The sequence below is a fragment of the Sinocyclocheilus rhinocerous genome, unplaced genomic scaffold (assembly GCF_001515625.1).
Source record: "Sinocyclocheilus rhinocerous isolate Xijiao unplaced genomic scaffold, SAMN03320098_v1.1 scaffold1876, whole genome shotgun sequence".
In the NCBI taxonomy this organism is placed as follows: Eukaryota; Metazoa; Chordata; class Actinopteri; order Cypriniformes; family Cyprinidae; genus Sinocyclocheilus; species Sinocyclocheilus rhinocerous.
In genome coordinates, this window is record NW_015628411.1 from 400,241 (window position 1) to 417,224 (window position 16,984).

At 36.3% G+C, this 16,984-nt stretch overlaps 5 protein-coding genes across 7 annotated transcripts in view; 4 read left to right on the plus strand and 1 right to left on the minus strand.

Moving 5' to 3' along the window:
• LOC107737823 (protein C-ets-2-like) overlaps positions 1–3,551 on the plus strand; it is a 5,322-nt gene extending 1,771 nt beyond the window's left edge. For 2 of the 3 annotated variants that reach the window (XM_016549446.1, XM_016549447.1), the window contains exons 6-8: positions 109–348; positions 462–580; positions 746–1,398. In XM_016549446.1, the coding sequence (XP_016404932.1) occupies positions 109–348; positions 462–580; positions 746–1,021 (635 nt within the window). In that variant the 3' untranslated portion in view covers positions 1,022–1,398. Of the gene's footprint in view, positions 1–108; positions 349–461; positions 581–745; positions 1,399–3,536 lie in introns of those variants that run through there. The other variant, XR_001639824.1, reaches the window with a different exon arrangement.
• LOC107737821 (caspase-1-like) lies at positions 1,917–5,842 on the plus strand. The gene is made up of 7 exons (XM_016549445.1): positions 1,917–2,290; positions 3,626–3,786; positions 3,941–4,117; positions 4,298–4,538; positions 4,670–4,786; positions 5,195–5,304; positions 5,437–5,842. The coding sequence occupies exons 1-7, from the start codon at positions 2,020–2,022 to the stop codon at positions 5,542–5,544; spliced, it is 1,185 nt and encodes a 394-aa protein (XP_016404931.1). The 5' UTR covers positions 1,917–2,019; the 3' UTR covers positions 5,545–5,842.
• An 847-nt stretch (positions 5,843–6,689) lies between these two features.
• pycard (PYD and CARD domain containing) lies at positions 6,690–8,519 on the plus strand. Its single transcript, XM_016549462.1, has 4 exons — positions 6,690–7,062; positions 7,127–7,135; positions 7,356–7,520; positions 7,714–8,519. The coding sequence occupies exons 1-4, from the start codon at positions 6,792–6,794 to the stop codon at positions 7,971–7,973; spliced, it is 705 nt and encodes a 234-aa protein (XP_016404948.1). The 5' UTR covers positions 6,690–6,791; the 3' UTR covers positions 7,974–8,519.
• A 554-nt stretch (positions 8,520–9,073) lies between these two features.
• LOC107737837 (sodium channel subunit beta-1) lies at positions 9,074–11,329 on the minus strand. Its single transcript, XM_016549468.1, has 5 exons — positions 10,924–11,329; positions 10,282–10,448; positions 9,591–9,828; positions 9,346–9,505; positions 9,074–9,247 (listed from the first exon to the last, which is right to left on the minus strand). Exons 1-5 carry the CDS (start codon positions 10,973–10,975, stop codon positions 9,202–9,204), a joined length of 663 nt encoding a protein of 220 aa, XP_016404954.1. The 5' UTR covers positions 10,976–11,329; the 3' UTR covers positions 9,074–9,201.
• A 3,727-nt stretch (positions 11,330–15,056) lies between these two features.
• LOC107737824 (GRAM domain-containing protein 1A-like) overlaps positions 15,057–16,984 on the plus strand; it is a 40,304-nt gene continuing 38,376 nt past the window's right edge. Inside the window, exon 1 of the mRNA XM_016549451.1 lies at positions 15,057–15,872. Coding sequence (XP_016404937.1) covers positions 15,763–15,872 — 110 coding nt within the window. The 5' untranslated portion in view covers positions 15,057–15,762. The remainder of the gene's footprint in view (positions 15,873–16,984) is intronic.

A 16,984-nucleotide genomic window follows, 5' to 3' on the forward strand; every position in this document is an offset into this window, starting at 1 on the left:
TTACACATTTTTTTATTATATAAACGTTCATACTTATTATTGACAAGGACTTTCTTTCATTTTTTAAATAATGTCATTGAAATATTAACTCGTGTTTTTCTTGTGTAGGTGATACTGAGAGAACATATGCCTTGTATGAGGCAGAGCAGCAAAGCAGGCCTTCATATTGGTCCGACTATGCCTCACCCAGTTACTGCTCTTCCATGCTTGGACAGCCAGCATCCTCTTCATCACCTCCACTTACTAAATCCTCTGAGCAGTTCTGTCCCCGTGTGGCCAAAAGGCGTAACGCACCATCTCAAAGATCAGACAGAGAGGGGGAAATGACACCCATGTCCGCCTATCCAGGTGAGGTATTGTTATAGGAATTTCTAAAAAAAAATTATATTTTTCATAACACAGAGTGAAAATCATTTGTTCATGTCGAGATATATGACTAGATATTGTTTGTTGTCCATCAGGATCCGGACCCATCCAGCTTTGGCAGTTTCTGCTAGAACTTCTGCTGGATTCTGCTTGCCACACTTTCATTAACTGGACTGGGGATGACTGGGAGTTTAAAATGTCAGATCCTGCAGAGGTAAAATTCATAGTTCAACCAAAACACAACAACACATACAGTCTCAAAATATTGTAAGCAAAAGGGCACTTGTTATCTTTACATCTGGCATTTTCCACATTCTCTCAGTTGTTCTGAAGAGGTCTTACTGGTTGGTTTGAGATACATCTCCCTTGTCTCCTTCAGGTGGCGAAGCGGTGGGGCCAGTGTAAAAACAAGCCTAAAATGAACTACGAGAAGCTAAGTCGTGGTCTGCGCTACTACTACCACAAAAACATCATTCACAAAACAGCAGGAAAGCGTTACGTCTACCGCTTTGTTTGTGACGTGCAAGGAATGCTTGGAAAAACGGCACACGAGGTCTTTGCAAGTCTAAACATCTCTCCATCAAATGGTGCATCTCCACAGTCTGTAGTAAGCACAACCAGATCGGAGGAAACCACAGAGTCCTGGGCACATTAGAGGAGGGCATTTTCAAATGCTTGTAATGATCGAAACGAACTGTAAAACATCAGAAGTCATGCCCTGGAAATAGTAAGGACAGAGAAAAGACTGATGTTCCATTCAAAGATATGTACTTTAAGCTGATTTGGACTTTTGACTGAGTGACATTTTCAACAACACATCTGAAATCAGCCATCAAATGCAGTTAGGTGCCTTTAGAAAACATTGTTAGCTACCTCTTTTGACATTGGAACACTAATCTTGTAAATGTATTTTTTTTTCTTAAGTAAACTGATGTTTTGACATCAGAGTGTGCATTCTTGTAAATAAATTATATGTTACAGTATACATCTTTTATAAAATGTTGTTAGCCCGGTTTCAAGTTTCGGTCCCACTTTACATTATTGGCCTTTACTACTATGTTACATCAAAAAATAAGTATGTACTTATTGTGTTCATATTGTATTGCAAAACATTTTTGCTGCTATTGAGGTGGGATAAGGTTAGGGACAAGTTTGGTGGTCTGGGTAGGTTTAATGGTCGGTTAAGGTGTCAGGGATGGGTCAACAGTGTAATTATAAATGTAATTACAGAAATTAATTACAGATGTAATTACATGCAGGTAAGTACAATGTAAAAACATGTATGTACATTGTACCAAATGATTAATTTAAATGTAAGTACATAGTAGTTAAGGCCACTTAATATAAAGTGGGACCCAAGTTTCTTTATACTCTGTTATTACAGATGGGTGAAATGTTTTAAAGTTTGCTACCCTGAGAACCAACAAAAACTATATGGATTGTGAGATTCTTACTAAAAGGCGCAAGTCACCTACAGGTGGAGTGTGCATGAATATTTATGGTTATCGACTTGTTCATTGGTCAATATAGAAAAAAAAGTGAAACAAACATGCAGGCGACACAGAGATCACAGGGGGCGTATGTAGGCTATGTACAAGCCTCCGTGAAAACCTTTTACAGCCACTGGAAGAGGCACGAAACGTCTGAGCAATCATGGCGAAAAATATTAAGGAGCATCTGGAGGATACTTTTAATGATCTTGGGAAGGACGAGCTAAAGAGTTTTAAAAATAAACTCTGCGATCGGAAGAAAGAACAGGGAGTCCGAAAAGCTAGAATCGAAAAAGTTACCGACGCTATAGATCTCGCTGATTTAATGGTGAACACTTTCACGTCGACTGGTGCGGTTCCTGTAACAATCGACATTTTAGAGGTTATTGGCTGTAACGAACAAGCAGCGGAGCTCAAAGAGAACACAGGACAATGTAAGTAAACTATTGTGAAAGATACGAAACTAAATGTAGGCTAGAAGGAAAACGGCTGTCTGTTGCCAATAGTTTTAGCTTTCAAGAAAAACAAATGCAAATCAGAAAATGAAAACAATTCTTTACCAAAACTTTAAAACTTTCCAGATCTTCTTTAGAGGAATCATAAATGCAATATAGTATGCCTATTATTATATAAACATTGTAGGCTAATATTAACAAAAGTAGGCTATGGTAACATAGATTCATTCGTAGGCCTATTTATAAAATTTAAACAAAACCCATTATGTAGGCCATCTTTAACAACACGTTGTCATATGAAACAGTATCAGTCCATGTTCAGTAATTTAAAACGCAGTTGAAAATACAATTTGCAATTCCTTTTGAAAATTGTCCGGAATATCGTTCCATACCCGCGGGCCAAAATGAGGAAGAATAGGCTACAACATGCCATCGCAGCATATCCTCATTTCTAATTTACTTTGTGTTTTAACACACTTTGTTGTATTTTTGCATTGAAATTTATTATACTGGACGTGAATTTAATTTAGGCTACAAAAAAATTGTATATTTGTATATAATTGCTCTTGGCGCTTTTGTTAAGGATTGTTGGCCCTTCAGAATGAAAGATTTGGGCATCTCTGGTCTAAAGCATACCGCCAACTCATCATATTACTTTCAAAGTCATTGGATTGCTATTCCTTTCGCACTGCACAACTGTATCGTCGCTTAAGTCATTTACAGTTAACTGCAAGACTATACAGTATATAGACCATACATTTAGACTTGTTGCAGACAGGTTGATTTTGTAATTTTGTCAGCAAGCTCCATTAACTGGCAGGTTTAGAGGGAGGAGTTATAATTAGGGGCGGGGTTAGGATTATCAGGTAGGCAATGAGGGGGGTAATAATTTGGCAGGGGGTCGAAATTGGGCCCAACACCGGCGAGTGGTAGTGTAAAAGCAGCAATTAGTTTCGTTTCGAATCCGATTAGACGGATTTGAATTTATGGTTCGGAAGCACAGTGGTCGTTGTAGCCTATATATCGCGCTGTAGTTTCAGTAACCTAGTGCTTTACGGTGACAAGTAGTGCAGGAAACGCTGTCAAAGTATTTTAGTATGATGTTCCGTAGCCTAGAATGCACATTCAAGAACTGTTAATCCAAATGAATGAAAATCATTTCGTGGTGGTATTTTTATTTTTTTAAACTTCTGAACATATGGGGACTTGCAGTCTGGGGTTTCAGGTTTAAATGTCAAAACATAGGAGTGAGTAGTATCGTATATATTAAAATAGGATTACTGATATGCTCATGACCTGTTTTCTGCTTTCTAGGTTTACCTGTGGCCCGGTCACGTGTGGATGTAGTAGACTCAGGAGCAGGTCTGGGTCTGAAGGTCGAGTTTGCTCTGTCAGATGATTGGCACACAAAATTACATGTTCTTCCATGCAGCCAAGAATTTAAAAACAAAATTCTTAGAGAAAATGGACAGGAGGCAAGTATCCATCCAACATAGTTTTTGTTAATAATACACATTAATAGTCTTTCTAATGACACAGAGCTATAGCTTGAATGACAGTTGCTATAGTTTGCTATTGAATTGGTTGTGGTTTAATTCTGCATTAACATTTCTTGGTTGTTTTTTCTAGATTTACAAAATAAAAGACAAGTCTGTAAGAAAACGTCTTGCCCTGCTTATCAACAACATAGATTTTGATGATAAAGATATGACAAGAAGAGGGGCGGACAGAGATGAAGACAACATGGAATGGCTGTTAAAAGAGCTGGATTATCAAGTTGTCAAGTACAAAAATCTCTCTGCAAAGGTGCGCAAGTCTGATCTTATGAAACTAGTTGATTTGTAGAGAAAAGTATTCAGATGATGCATACAGCTTTTTATTGAAAACCTTTATCTTTTATTATTATGCATCTAAAATGTTTATCTTATTGTATTTATTATAAGTGTCTTGATTTTGTGTTTTAAATCGAGTTTATTTGATTGGCAGGACATAGAGGAAGCAGTCAAGGACTTTGCTAAACGTCAAGAACATGCATATTCAGACAGCACCTTTGTGGTTATAATGTCCCACGGCAAAAGGGATGCCATATTGGGTGTCCATTATAATCCAATATCCAATCCCTCTGATACCTTCCTGATTGATAAAGTCTACCGCTGTCTGAACACTGAGAATTGTCCAGGTCTGCGTGATAAACCAAAGGTTATTCTTATCCAAGCCTGCAGGGGAGGTATGAAAATGACAGAAAAAATACAGTTGTTCATTGTTTTTGATATTTGAGGTCTCATCATTATAATAACTACACATCTCACCTGTGCTGTTGAAAAAGGTTTACACATTCTTATCCAAATATCTTTTCAGGGGAGCATGGACGCGTGTGGTCCAGTGACGGTGAGCCTGATGAGTCGATGGCTGTAGAGGGCGATGACTTTGTGCACACGGAGAAAGACTTCATTTCTCTGATGTCCTGCACGCCGGGTAAAAATTCTGTTTGCATTTGAACTTTGTTTTCATTAGATGAAGATGTATTAAAAACTTTAATTGAAGGGAATCATGACCACACACAAAAATTCATGAATAAATTTCACCAAAACATATTTTGTAGCTTATTCAAGAGGGCGATGACTTTGTGCACACGGAGAAAGACTTCATTTCTCTGATGTCCTGCACGCCGGGTAAAAAATTCTGTTTGCATTTGAACTTTGTTTTCATTAGATGAAGATGTATTAAAAACTTTAATTGAAGGGAATCATGACCAACCAAAAAAATTCATGAATAAATTTCACCAAAACATATTTTGTAGCTTATTCAATGTCAGTTTCATTATTGTTTGTAAAGTTTAAAAGCACCTAATTCCACTATTGAAATTTCTCTGTCTGTATACAGACACCAAATCTTACAGGCATGTTCAGAATGGAACATTTTATGTCCAAAACCTAGTGGATGTGTTAATGAAACATGCACATGAGGATCACATTGAGGAATTGTTCAGGAAGGTAAATCAGATGCTGCTGCAAGAGCAATCAGAGTGAATTATGTTTCTTTTAAAAAAAGATCAAAAGTATTTTTCATAACCTTCAGAACTTTGGTTTCTTGTCACCAATGTTCATTATGTTCTCTTTTTACAGGTTATTAGACGCTTTGACAGCTCAGATTTGATGGGGCGCTTCAGACAAATGGCATGTAAAGACAGAGCGTCGCTGCCAAAGTTCTTCTACCTGTTTCCGGGGCTCTGATATACAAGTTGTACATGTTCTGACTCCTCATCTGTGAATTTTGAATCTCCAGCGTAGCCTGAACCATCTCTATACTGTATGTCTGAAAAAAGTTCTTTCAAAAAAAGAAAAAAAAATTCTTAAACAGTTTTAGTAGGCCTAATTGTTTACAAATGAATCAATAACTTTGCCTTTTCTCTGGAAAGAAAACCTGTTCTAATACATAAAAGTCCTGTCTTGCACAAACGAGTTTTTTGTTGTGTGTTATACGAAACCATAAAGACCTTCAAACGACACCGGGATATATTACAATACACTCGCTAAAAATGTGTGTATAACGTGTTGAGTGACTAATGTGTTTCTATCTGAAACCATTTGTTGTCCAACGTGTTTTAAACAATTTAAAATTCTAAAAGTTACTTTATGTTTTATAAACAAATGTTAACATAGCTCTTCCTTTTTATAACAGCTATAGCTAGTTTTTGCATTATAACACTAATAATAGCACAGGTGGACTTTGAGCAAAACAATTTTTATTAGATATTACAGCAACCAGTCTAATACCAGTCTCCTTAGGCACAAAAAATGCTGCTTGTGAAGTGTTTGACTCAGGATTGAGGAAGTAAAGCTGCCTCTTTTTTCCCCCAACTAACAGTGTGAAACTAACAACGAATTCAGGAGATCACGTGAGCTCCGCAGAACCTTGTACTAGAGGAACCTAGGGAGATCTGTATACAGTGGTGTGAAAAAGTGTTGTTCCTGATTTCTTATTTTTTTGCATGTTTGTCACAGCAGCTACCTTCTGTATTCCTGGAAAGTATCATGACTTTCTCTGAGGTACAGTTTGGCTGAGTCAGGATGCTGGAGTGCTACAGTGTGTGATATCCTTCAATTTATCAGTGACTGCAACTTTCTATACTGAGAATTTCTATACTAGTGAGGTCACATAATTAGAGCATACATTACAAATGGTGTGTATTAGATTGCAAACTAGATAAAACGTACCTTTCAAGTATCACAACAAAATAACATGGGATTTGTGCTTCTAATGCTTTCAGAAAAGCAACTGAACACCAAAGTCCACGTTCTTGTACCCTATATGTTTACAAGAAAGTGGCCTATATAGGGCGGGAAATGTTTAGAGTAAGTCTAAAGACACACCCTAATGTAGGCTACACATCAAACGTCACCGAGTCCTGTTTAGCAGCAGTTTATCCTCCTCAACAGCTTTTAGAAGAGGAACGACACTTTTAATGAACTAAGGAACTATGGCGAAAACTATTAAAGATCACCTGCAAGATACTTTTGATGATCTGGGGGAGGAAAATCAGAAAAGGTTTAAAAGCAAACTGTGCGACCGGAAGACAGAGCCTCGCGTACGACGAGCTGCAATCGAAAAAGCTAAGGATTCTATAGATCTCGCCGATTTAATGGTGAACACTTTCACATCGACTGGTGCTGTTCCTGTAACAATCGAAATTTTACAGGCTATTTGCTGTAATCAACAAGCAACGGAGTTCAAAGAGAACACAGGACAATGTAAGTAAACTAGTATAAAAGAATTCGAATACAAATTAAATTCATAACGTTTTAATTATCACAGATACAAGCGGTTCCATTTAAAAGAAAAAGGATTTTAATGCAAAAAAAAAATCCAAATCCGAATTCTTTTTGATTCCTATTTCTAATTACTCCTGAGTTGACTTCAACTCAATTTTACTTTCAATTTCCTTTGACTTTCGTGTAAACCGCCATTTGATTGCAATCGTTTTAAGAGAACAATAATTTTAAGCACAGGAAAAGAGGCCAGTTAAATAATCTGTAATAATAATAATTAGCTGTAGTCTTCATTAACAACCTAATCCATATATATATAGTTTCTGTGCACGTGTATGAATGTGCAACGTGGAGATTTACTGTAAGAGTATCATTAACTTTAACTTGTTTTTCAGCAGCTCCACTTGTTCCTTTACCAGGCCCAGGCGCTCCATCTATTGGTGAATAAGTGTAACTGTTTTTGAACGGCATTTATTTGGAAAATAGGTTTCAAATCACTTTACTGTTTGGTATCGGTAATTAAAACGTTCATTTATGACCTAAAATATCACAATGCATAGCACTGATTATTATAAACTCCATCATCAGTATCCACACAATCCGACCACATGCTTGTTTCCATCTCTTTCATAGAGCACTTCATCGACAGGAATCGGACAAAGCTGAGAAGACGAGTGTATAACGTAGATGCCATCCTAGATGAACTTCTAGACAAGAAAGTCATCACAGAGGAGGTTTACAGTAACATCCGTGCTGAGAAAACCCCACAAATCAAGATGAGAGAATTATTAATGGGCCCAATTAAATCTGCTGGCACTAAAGGGAAAGATGCCTTATACAAAGCTCTCAAGGACACTGATGTTTGCTTGATAGAAGACCTGGAGCATCAGTGAAAACGCCTGGATATTTTTACATTTAATGTTTTTTATTTACTTGTTGTCTAATTAGTATACAGGATACATAACGAAAGCAAGGAACTTCCATTTCACAATAACAGCAAACAAATGGTGTTTTAACATTTTAACTTGCCATTGTTTGAATGTTGTTTCCCATACTTTTTTCTTTTGTCTTATCTTTTTATCACCAGTCAATAAATAAGCAAATCAAGAAACCAGATGATTTTTATTTTATTTTTCGCAAACCATTTTCGTTTTTTCAGACTGATGTAATTCACAATTAAAATGTTTATTTATTCAGACTCTTTATATTCCTTATTCAACTTTGCATATAATGTCTTATGAATACAATATGTTGTATTTGTTTTTATTGCTATGTGAGCTTAGTCAATGCAATGCTATACTACTGTAGAAATGTCACTAGAAATATACAGAGGTTTATATTGGCTGCAAGACTAGTCCTCCTCACCATCCTCATTATTAAAGGAATAGTTCACCTCAAAATGAAAATTTGCTAAAAATGTACTCACCCTCTGGTAATCCAAGATGTAGATGAGTTTGTTTCTTCATCGGAACAGATTTGGAGAAATTTAGCATTGCATCACTTACTCACCAATGTATCATTTGCAGTGAATGGCTACCATCAGAATGAGAGTCCAAACAGCTGATAAAAACATCACAATAATCCACTAGTAATCAACATACCTGCATGTTTGTAATAAAACAGTTCTAAACAAATATGTTGGTGGATTTTGATGTGAGAGGACAAAAGGAAATTGACTTTTTCACTGTAGAAAGCGATATTATGGATTATGGACTATTTTGGCTGGAAGTGACAGTTTAAAGTTAAAAAGCCTTAATGATGGACTTGTTTCTTACAAACACACAGCTTTTCACATCACAAGACGTTAATTGATGAACTGGAATCATGTGGATTACTTGTGGATTATTGTGATGTTTTTATCAGCAGTTTGTATTCACATTCTGACGGCACCCATTCACTGCAGAGGATCCACTGGTGAGCAAGTGATGTAATGCTAAATTTCTCCAAATCTGGTCTGATCAAGAAACAAACTCAGCTACATCTTTGATGGCCTGAGCGTGAGTAAAGTTTTAGCAAATTTTCATTTTAGGATGAACTATTCCTTTAACACTATGTATCAAATATACTAGCAGCCTTGTCTATATTCACTGAAAATAATAAGCCTACAAACCAAAACTGTAGTTATTCCAAATAAATGCCATCACAAGGATCTTTCGACTCAACGAGTCTGTGAAAACACAAGATAAAAGCAGGAAATTTTGAATCAGAAAGATATAAAATAACATGTATGTTGTGTGAAACAAACAACACGAACGTGAGCCTTACTTGTTTTGAGAGCATGCAGCTTTTTTGGCCTCGCGAGCTTCGTTCTCAGCGTAGATCTTCCTATAGCAGTAAATCAGCACTCCAATCATCCACAACTGCAGAACTGTGATCAACACGTATATCATGATCTCAGAGATCACAGCCGTCAGCTCAGGGTTGGCTTGGGGAGTAACAAATTCAGATATTCAAATTACTTGTCAAAATGCACATTTTTGGCTTGTTAGAGGGTCTTGAATGGATCTCACCTTTTTCCACAACTGTGAGTTCCACCTCTTTATTTATTACCACATGTTCCTCACACAGAGGAAGGTACAGCGTGCGGTGGAAGGTACAGAGGTAAGTCCCAGTGTCATTATATGTGACATTGTGAATAAAGATGGCACCAATTTGCACATCCTTTGTCCACATAGTTCCTTGCCACTCTAATCTTCCCTCAAAGTTTTCATGAAGAATGGTGGGGTTATTATATTCATACTGAAAAATCTGAGAGGGATAGAGATATTACTAGAATAAAATCAGATGTTAAGTCTTTAAAAAATATTTTCAGCTCATTTAAACTGAGTAACTTTCTATGCTTTGTTTTAAAACATTTACTGTAAGTTCTATAGGGCTTTTCACACTATGCTTAACTTTGGGTTATTGTCATTCTAAACCCTGCTTTTAACCTTGGGTAAAATATCACATATGCAAATAAGAATGTTAACCCAGGGTTTAGGAATGTACAATGTGAAACATCAGTTTATGAATACCCAGGATTAATTATTAACCCCGGGTAAATTATGAGCAGTGAGTGTGAAACCTGAAGCAAGATAACCCAGGATCCTGTTTCCCCGGGGTTTAGAATGACCCAGGATTGAATAGTTCAAGTGTGAAAAGCCATTTATGCATCAAGCTGACCAAACAACCTGATCTGATTCAAAGAATCACTTTACTAACTTGGATAAACTCCTCAGTTCCAGCTGCTTTGAAGTGCCAATCAACAATAGCAGAAGCAGGAACTTCTTCTCTCCTTTTGCAGGAAATACAACCCAACAGAAAGCCTTTTCCAGCCACAGCCTCCGTCATGGAGTCCACTTCAGCACATCCAGTTTGGCCCTGCGGCACTACAATGAGATACATTGAGACTGATGTACAGAATGTTTAACAAGCAAGAAAAAGATGCATGTGAGTTCTGATGCATTAAGCAATGAACTGGTATGGCAGTAGGTCCCTTTTTGGTCACATTTTAGTTTGGGGACCAATTCTCACTATTAACTATTAACTATGACTTTTGCCTCAATAAACTTATAATTTGCTGCATATTAATAGTTAGTAGTTGTTAAGTTTAGGTATGGGGTAGAATTAAGGGATCTAAAATATGGTCATGCAGAATCAGGCATTAACATGTGCTTCATAAGTACTAATAAACAGCCAATATGTTAGTAATATGCATGCTAATAAGCAACTAGTTAAGAGTGAGAATTGGTCCCTCTGATGATTGAATTAATGATCCACTCGATAATTTTACCCTAAATATATAATATTCTCTAAATCGTTTAGGCCTATATCATTATTTCACATTAGCATGTTACAACTTACCTTGAATATAAAAGATGCAGAGAGCCAAAAATGAAATAATTCCCAGTGCCATTTTCACAGTTCACACAGCTGTATGAACCGATGCATTAATAAATCGCTTCCTCAAAATGTGTCCCACGTTTCGCTTGTTTTTATCACAGTTTCTTAAACATTACTGGGCTATAACATCCTCAGTTCTTATTTTAAATCCAAAACTCATCCCAATCGCGTTCTTCAATTGATTTTCCTAAAAACTTACATTTAAACACAGTCCTCCAGCGATCAAATAATTTAAAGAAATGCGTTAAAAGTTTTAAAATCAGATCACGTCACTAAAACAGGTCGTGTCTTGCCGCAGACTTTGACGTTTAGGAGAGCTAAGTATAGACCGTGTGAATCCTTGCGCTTGCAACTCAACACGCAATTTGAGAAGTCAGATTCAGACGAGGGGCACCCAGTTGCTATAAAATCACCTAATAATCACGTGGCATGCCGTTTTAACATTTATTCCCTTAAACTATTACCTATTTGATGTTTCTAGCACTTGTACTAGAAATAATCCAATAGTATCTATTCAATTGCTTTAAGTTCATTCAGTTCAATTCCTTAATCACTTTCCCAACAGTAATGACAGTAATTGTTTGGTTTTTATTAGTTTTTTGTTTTGTTTTTTTGCGCTATTGGATTCTATGGAGATCTCAGATATGAAAAATTCACTTTTGATTTGAATGTATTCCAGTTAATACTGGTACCTAAATCAGTTTTACTAGTTTGTTTATTATTATTAGATACAAGTATCTGTGTACGAGACAGACTATATCTTACTTTTTTACCTAATGACTACTCAAAATAGCAACTTTATAGTCCAGTCAAGTTAAAAACTGCTTCTAATTATTGGAATAGTAAGCTCTAGATAATAAGTACTGAATATCTAGTATCTAATGAATAGTTATAGAGAAATTAAAAATACATACATCATTTAGTAATAATTTTAAAAATAAATAGGCTACTATAGTCTTAAAGGAACACTCCACTATTTTTGAAAATAGGCTCATTTTCCAACTCCCCTAGAGTTAAACAGTTGAGTTTTACCGTTTTCTAATCCATTCAGCCGATCTCCGGGTCTGGCGGTAGCACTTTTAGCTGTAGCTTAGCATAGATCATTGAATCTGATTAGACCGTTAGCATCTCGCTCAGGCGCAATGATATTACACAGCGCCTGAAAATAGGCTAATTTCCGCCAAAATAACCACAGGGAGCGTGCACAGGGAGCGTGCTGGGGACTATTTTCAGGCGCTGCGTAATATCATTGCGCCTGCTGCACCCATGGTACAGCAGCAAAGTTCCTTGATTATTACGCCGGAATGAGAGTATAGTTCCTAGCCATATCGGCCTAGAAAATCGCAACTTTTCATTTTCCGTCGGTCTTAGTACACGATGTAACTACAGAAGAGTCAAGTTTTAAATAGGAAAAATATAGAAATTCTTTGGTCATTTTTGAGCGAGATGCTAACGGTCTAATCAGATTCAATGATCTATGCTAAGCTACAGCTAAAAGTGCTACCGCCAGACCCGGAGATCGGCTGAATGGATTCGAAAACGGTAAAACTCAACTGTTTAACTCTAGGGGAGTTGGAAAATGAGCCTATTTTCAAAAATAGTGGAGTGTTCCTTTAAGGAACATATGTTGAAATGGCTTGCCATATCAAATGAGCACACAGGCCTGCTTTCCTAATGTCAAAATTCTCAGAAATCATCTTTATATTTTTAGTTGGATTTAAGGAATGAACATGATATCAAAATAAACTAGTTTTAGTAGTATTTGGCTTATAATGAGTTAATTTCAGGGACTATAAGCCAAGGACATTACTGAGATCCAGACCTGATCCTTTATGGTTGGTGTGGTTTGTGCTCCTGAAAATGAATAAACAAGTTAGCTAAATGTAGTACTATGGAAACAGGATTGTTTTTACTGAATTATAATAAAATTTGCATTTCCCTCCTTTGTTAAACAGCAAATGTTTGAAATGATAAGGAAAGGAGCTCTGCTCACATTCATTAAGAATAAGTGTAAGTATTCAGTAAAGATGTGAATAGATTTTTAGGATTTTGCAATATACAGTGCTGTCACAGGGAACACAAAAGAGATTCGACATGCAAAAGAGTTCTGCTTGAATTTCCACAGAATTTTACTGCCAAATGAGCTTAGAGTAAATTACAGTGGCAGGTGCCCTTCGAAGATGCTATATCTGTTCTATAAAAGAAGCCTTTAAAGATTAACAAGCTGCAATATTTCTCGCTGAGGAAATATTAATAATGTTTTTTTTGGTATATACCTAATACATATTATTCATAATTTTGCGAACACCTCACAATGTGTGACATTAATTGAAAATAAAGTATCATTGGTTGTAATATTCAGAAAAAAAAGTCAAAACGTCCAGAGATTGAAATTTGGAAGTGTGCACCACTGTAAAATTTAGTTGATAAATTGTGTTTATGCTGTGACACAGATTTATTTTGCTGTGGTTTATCACACAGCTTCTCTGTTTTTTTTTCATGGCACTGATGTTCAATGTCAGTTTACTTAGTCTTGAGCACAAGGACGTTTCATTGGACAGCAAGGTTAACAAAATATCCCCTAATGGAAATGATAATTCCACTATCTTATCTAATTATTATTAGATTTAAAAAAATTATTTATTTACTATTTGTTCTGACATGCTTTATAAATAGGCTAAATCACATAAGGACCATTGTCCTTTAGACCATGCAGGCTGTGTGTGAAGGTAAAGTATTTACACTAACATGTCATGTCATGTCAAATTGCGTCAGGGGTTTACTGAGCAGCTGATAAACTTCTACGGAGTGATGGTTGTTGTTTTGGTCCTCCAAACGTCAGACCACCCTTCACAAACACAACCCGGCCATACGCAAAGCGTCCCACTTGATTTCCTTAACGACTCCCACGAGCTGGTGAACTTTTATATTTTTATATTTAGCACCGCTCGAGTTTCCAGATGCCTATTCGGTGCCAGCAGACGGACAGCAACACAACCCTATGGAATCTCTCCGCTACCAACACAACTCATAAAATCAGACGACTCACTGGCACGAGAGAGAGCACGTGCTGAAACCCTGTCAAAATCGAATTAAGAGGTGAGTCAAGGTTATTTAATATTTTTTTAATAACCGAAACGTTCTCGCGGAACCTGATTGACAGGAAAAGCTGTGACTGGATATCAGTTAATTTACATAGCATTCTATACATCAAATGAACTGTAGCCCAATGTTTTCCGCATGAAACATAGGCTAAATATGAACGGTTAATATTTAACTTACAGCTAGGTGGTTTCCTGTAAATCTTTTTTTCAAGTATGAGTATGAGTATGAGATCATTTTGTTTTTATAGCTACAATTTTTAACAAAACCTAATCAGTGAAGTTAAGAATATGAGATGAATGGTCAACAGGTCGCCTCAATAATAGTCATAATAAAGTGTCTGTGTTTTTCTTTAGCCCTCTGAAAGCAAGGTGACTATTCTTGGCGAGAAACGGACAAGAAAATATAAATTCCAAACGCATCTCTCACTGCTTGATAGAATAATGATTATTAAAAGTGTTCAAACAAGCATTTAAGGTAAGCAGCTTTATTCAATACCTACTCATTCTTCACTCTTTTAGGATTTCCACTATATTATTATTATTAAATATCAACTGTCATTGTTGGACTCCCATATTATTACGGCGTTCCTCCTCTATTTTGAGTTTAGGTTAAACGCGCTACACTTAATGTCCTGAAGAGGGCGCAGTAAGCAAATAAATCAGGTCAGACTGGGAAAATTTAGTGATGTAGATTATATACGAACTATATAGGGTAGGAATAGCTAATATTTATCTTAAGTATAGAATGATTGAAGCCTATAATTATTTATTGGATTTTTGATGACTTGTCACTTGTCATGCTTTATTATTGCTCTTAATCAGGCGTTGGTAATATGCACATATACTACATTTAGATATTCCATATATTCTATTAATTTATTTCTGTAATTTTAAGAACTGTATCGCTGTTTAAGATGAATTATTTGTGTGCAGGCCTGTTAATACACAACGCCAAAACACCCGTTACTTTTGGTCTGCGCACGCTGAAGAGTCTTTTGATGGATTCTCGCTCGACTGTACCATAAAGTGAAACGGGCGGGGGTGTAGTTAAGTAATTCAGTATAATTTCCATTCATTTATTTTTTCTGCTTTGAGCCGCGTTTTAATATCAACGATGTCCATATTTATTTTTCTCCTCATATGTGTTCAGACTTTAATTACTTATTTCTCAAAGCGTCACTGTACTTGTTTTGGAGTTTGAATCTACCCCTGTCAACTTTTTGCCCGTCGCATTGGAAACTAAGCTCTTACTATCTCTTCGCGTAGCATTTAAACTGAGGAAAAGTTCGTATACTTGAAATGTAATTTAAGTATTTAATTTAAGGAGGCATATTTTAACAGCACAAACAATGACTAGTGCTAGTCTTGTGACTAGGATTTCGGAACGGTCGAAAGGCGAAATCACGGATAAGGAAAAGTAAACAGAGGACCGTTTTCTCTCTCACCGGTATTATTAGCATGCTAACTAGCTTCTAGTATTCGCCTCAACTGAATAGTAACGTTACAGCTGACCGGTGCTAACGCCTACCATGGTTTATTTACTGAAGTGTGATTTGATATTTACGCATTTTTCTGCGTATGTTGACTCGAAATAGTTAAACAGAAAAAAAAAAAAAATAGAAAAAAGTGGCTACATTTGAAAACTGGCGACGAAAGCTACTTTATTTGTTAGCTTGCCGGCTAAATTGGGGTGCTGATGTGTTCCTGCGAGAAAGTGGATTTTAACATCACCCCTCGTACTGTCGCCCGTCTGGTGTATGAGGCCGAACAGGAAAAAAACAATGGGGGTAATTCGTCCAATGGGAGGTAGGAATTATTATTATTAGTTTATTTAGTATTTATTTACTCTTATTAAGTTATACTTGCATTTATTAAGTTCATAAAGTATCTGTCATCATTAATGTCCTTCATTCAGCTGAAGCATGACTTGATCATAAAAACGTTTTTATTTATTACACTGGTGGTTTTTATACTTACTGTGTGTGTGTGTGTGTGTGTGTGTGTGAAAGTGTTAATAGCCCTAGTTTGATTTGTTCAAACAAAACCTAGACATGATTTAGCTTGTTCAAACAGGAAAGTAAATAAAGTGGCAGATCTTGTCCCAGTCAGTCTTGTTCTGAAGCCTAGTGATGAAACAGTTCAGTAGGAGGTTTTCACATGAATTTGTGTTAATTTGCCAAAAATCTGGAAGTTTTACTCAATTTCTGAATCCTGACATTTTAAAAGGCCAGGATTCATAACTGCTGATTTGGCTATGTTTGTCTATCCCTTGGTGAGATTACTACTATTTTGTTTCATGTTTTTTAATTTGTATATTTGAAAGTGGTTATTTCATTTGCAATATTCTTTTGCTTGATTCTTATGGTAGTTTCTTTGAGTTCAGGAAGGTGTCTTTCTCTGAAAGAAAGTGAACAATAAAGAGGACACTCTGTCTAGCTTGAGTATTGTGGTGGTTGATTTGTCTCAGCATGGCTCAGCAGTTTGTGGTAACACTGAAAGGAAAAAAGACTCAGTGGTCTATTGAAAACTGTGCTTAGCTGTGGGACTCTTGTCTTCTTTAACCACAGTAAACACTACACAATATGTACAAATGTCCCAAGATAAAACATGCAAAGCTGATAGTCAAGTGAGAAAAGAAAACTAAGTTTTTTAATTTTCATGTGCATTTCCATCGTGTTCAATCAATCTCCATCGTGGAGAATGTTCAGCAACATGATAAAATCCAGTAATGGGTAAAGCAGCTGTTCAAAATTCACTGGGTATTTGATTGTTTTCTATTGGATTTAACTGTTGATGTTTTACACTCAAGTTAAATCGAAGGCAGTAGCTTGAGGTTCAGCGGCTTTGCTTTATTTGAGTCCGGGATTGTAATCACACTAACTCTGCAAGTTTTGGTTTACCTCTTTTTTTTTTTTTTT

Excerpts from the sequence above, each read along its gene's own strand:
- LOC107737837 (XM_016549468.1), bottom strand. The coding sequence starts at position 10,975 with ATGGCACTGGGAATTATTTCATTTTTGGCTCTCTGCATCTTTTATATT. Across the intron at positions 10,449-10,923 it reads CTGCATCTTTTATATTCAAG|TGCCGCAGGGCCAAACTGGA; the intron begins GTAAGTTGTAAC and ends ATCTCATTGTAG. Across the intron at positions 9,829-10,281 it reads GAACTGAGGAGTTTATCCAA|ATTTTTCAGTATGAATATAA; the intron begins GTTAGTAAAGTG and ends TATCCCTCTCAG.
- LOC107737821 (XM_016549445.1), top strand. The coding sequence starts at position 2,020 with ATGGCGAAAAATATTAAGGAGCATCTGGAGGATACTTTTAATGATCTT. Across the intron at positions 4,118-4,297 it reads ACAAAAATCTCTCTGCAAAG|GACATAGAGGAAGCAGTCAA; the intron begins GTGCGCAAGTCT and ends TTTGATTGGCAG. Across the intron at positions 4,539-4,669 it reads TATCCAAGCCTGCAGGGGAG|GGGAGCATGGACGCGTGTGG; the intron begins GTATGAAAATGA and ends ATATCTTTTCAG.
- pycard (XM_016549462.1), top strand. The coding sequence starts at position 6,792 with ATGGCGAAAACTATTAAAGATCACCTGCAAGATACTTTTGATGATCTG. Across the intron at positions 7,521-7,713 it reads CCCAGGCGCTCCATCTATTG|AGCACTTCATCGACAGGAAT; the intron begins GTGAATAAGTGT and ends TCTCTTTCATAG.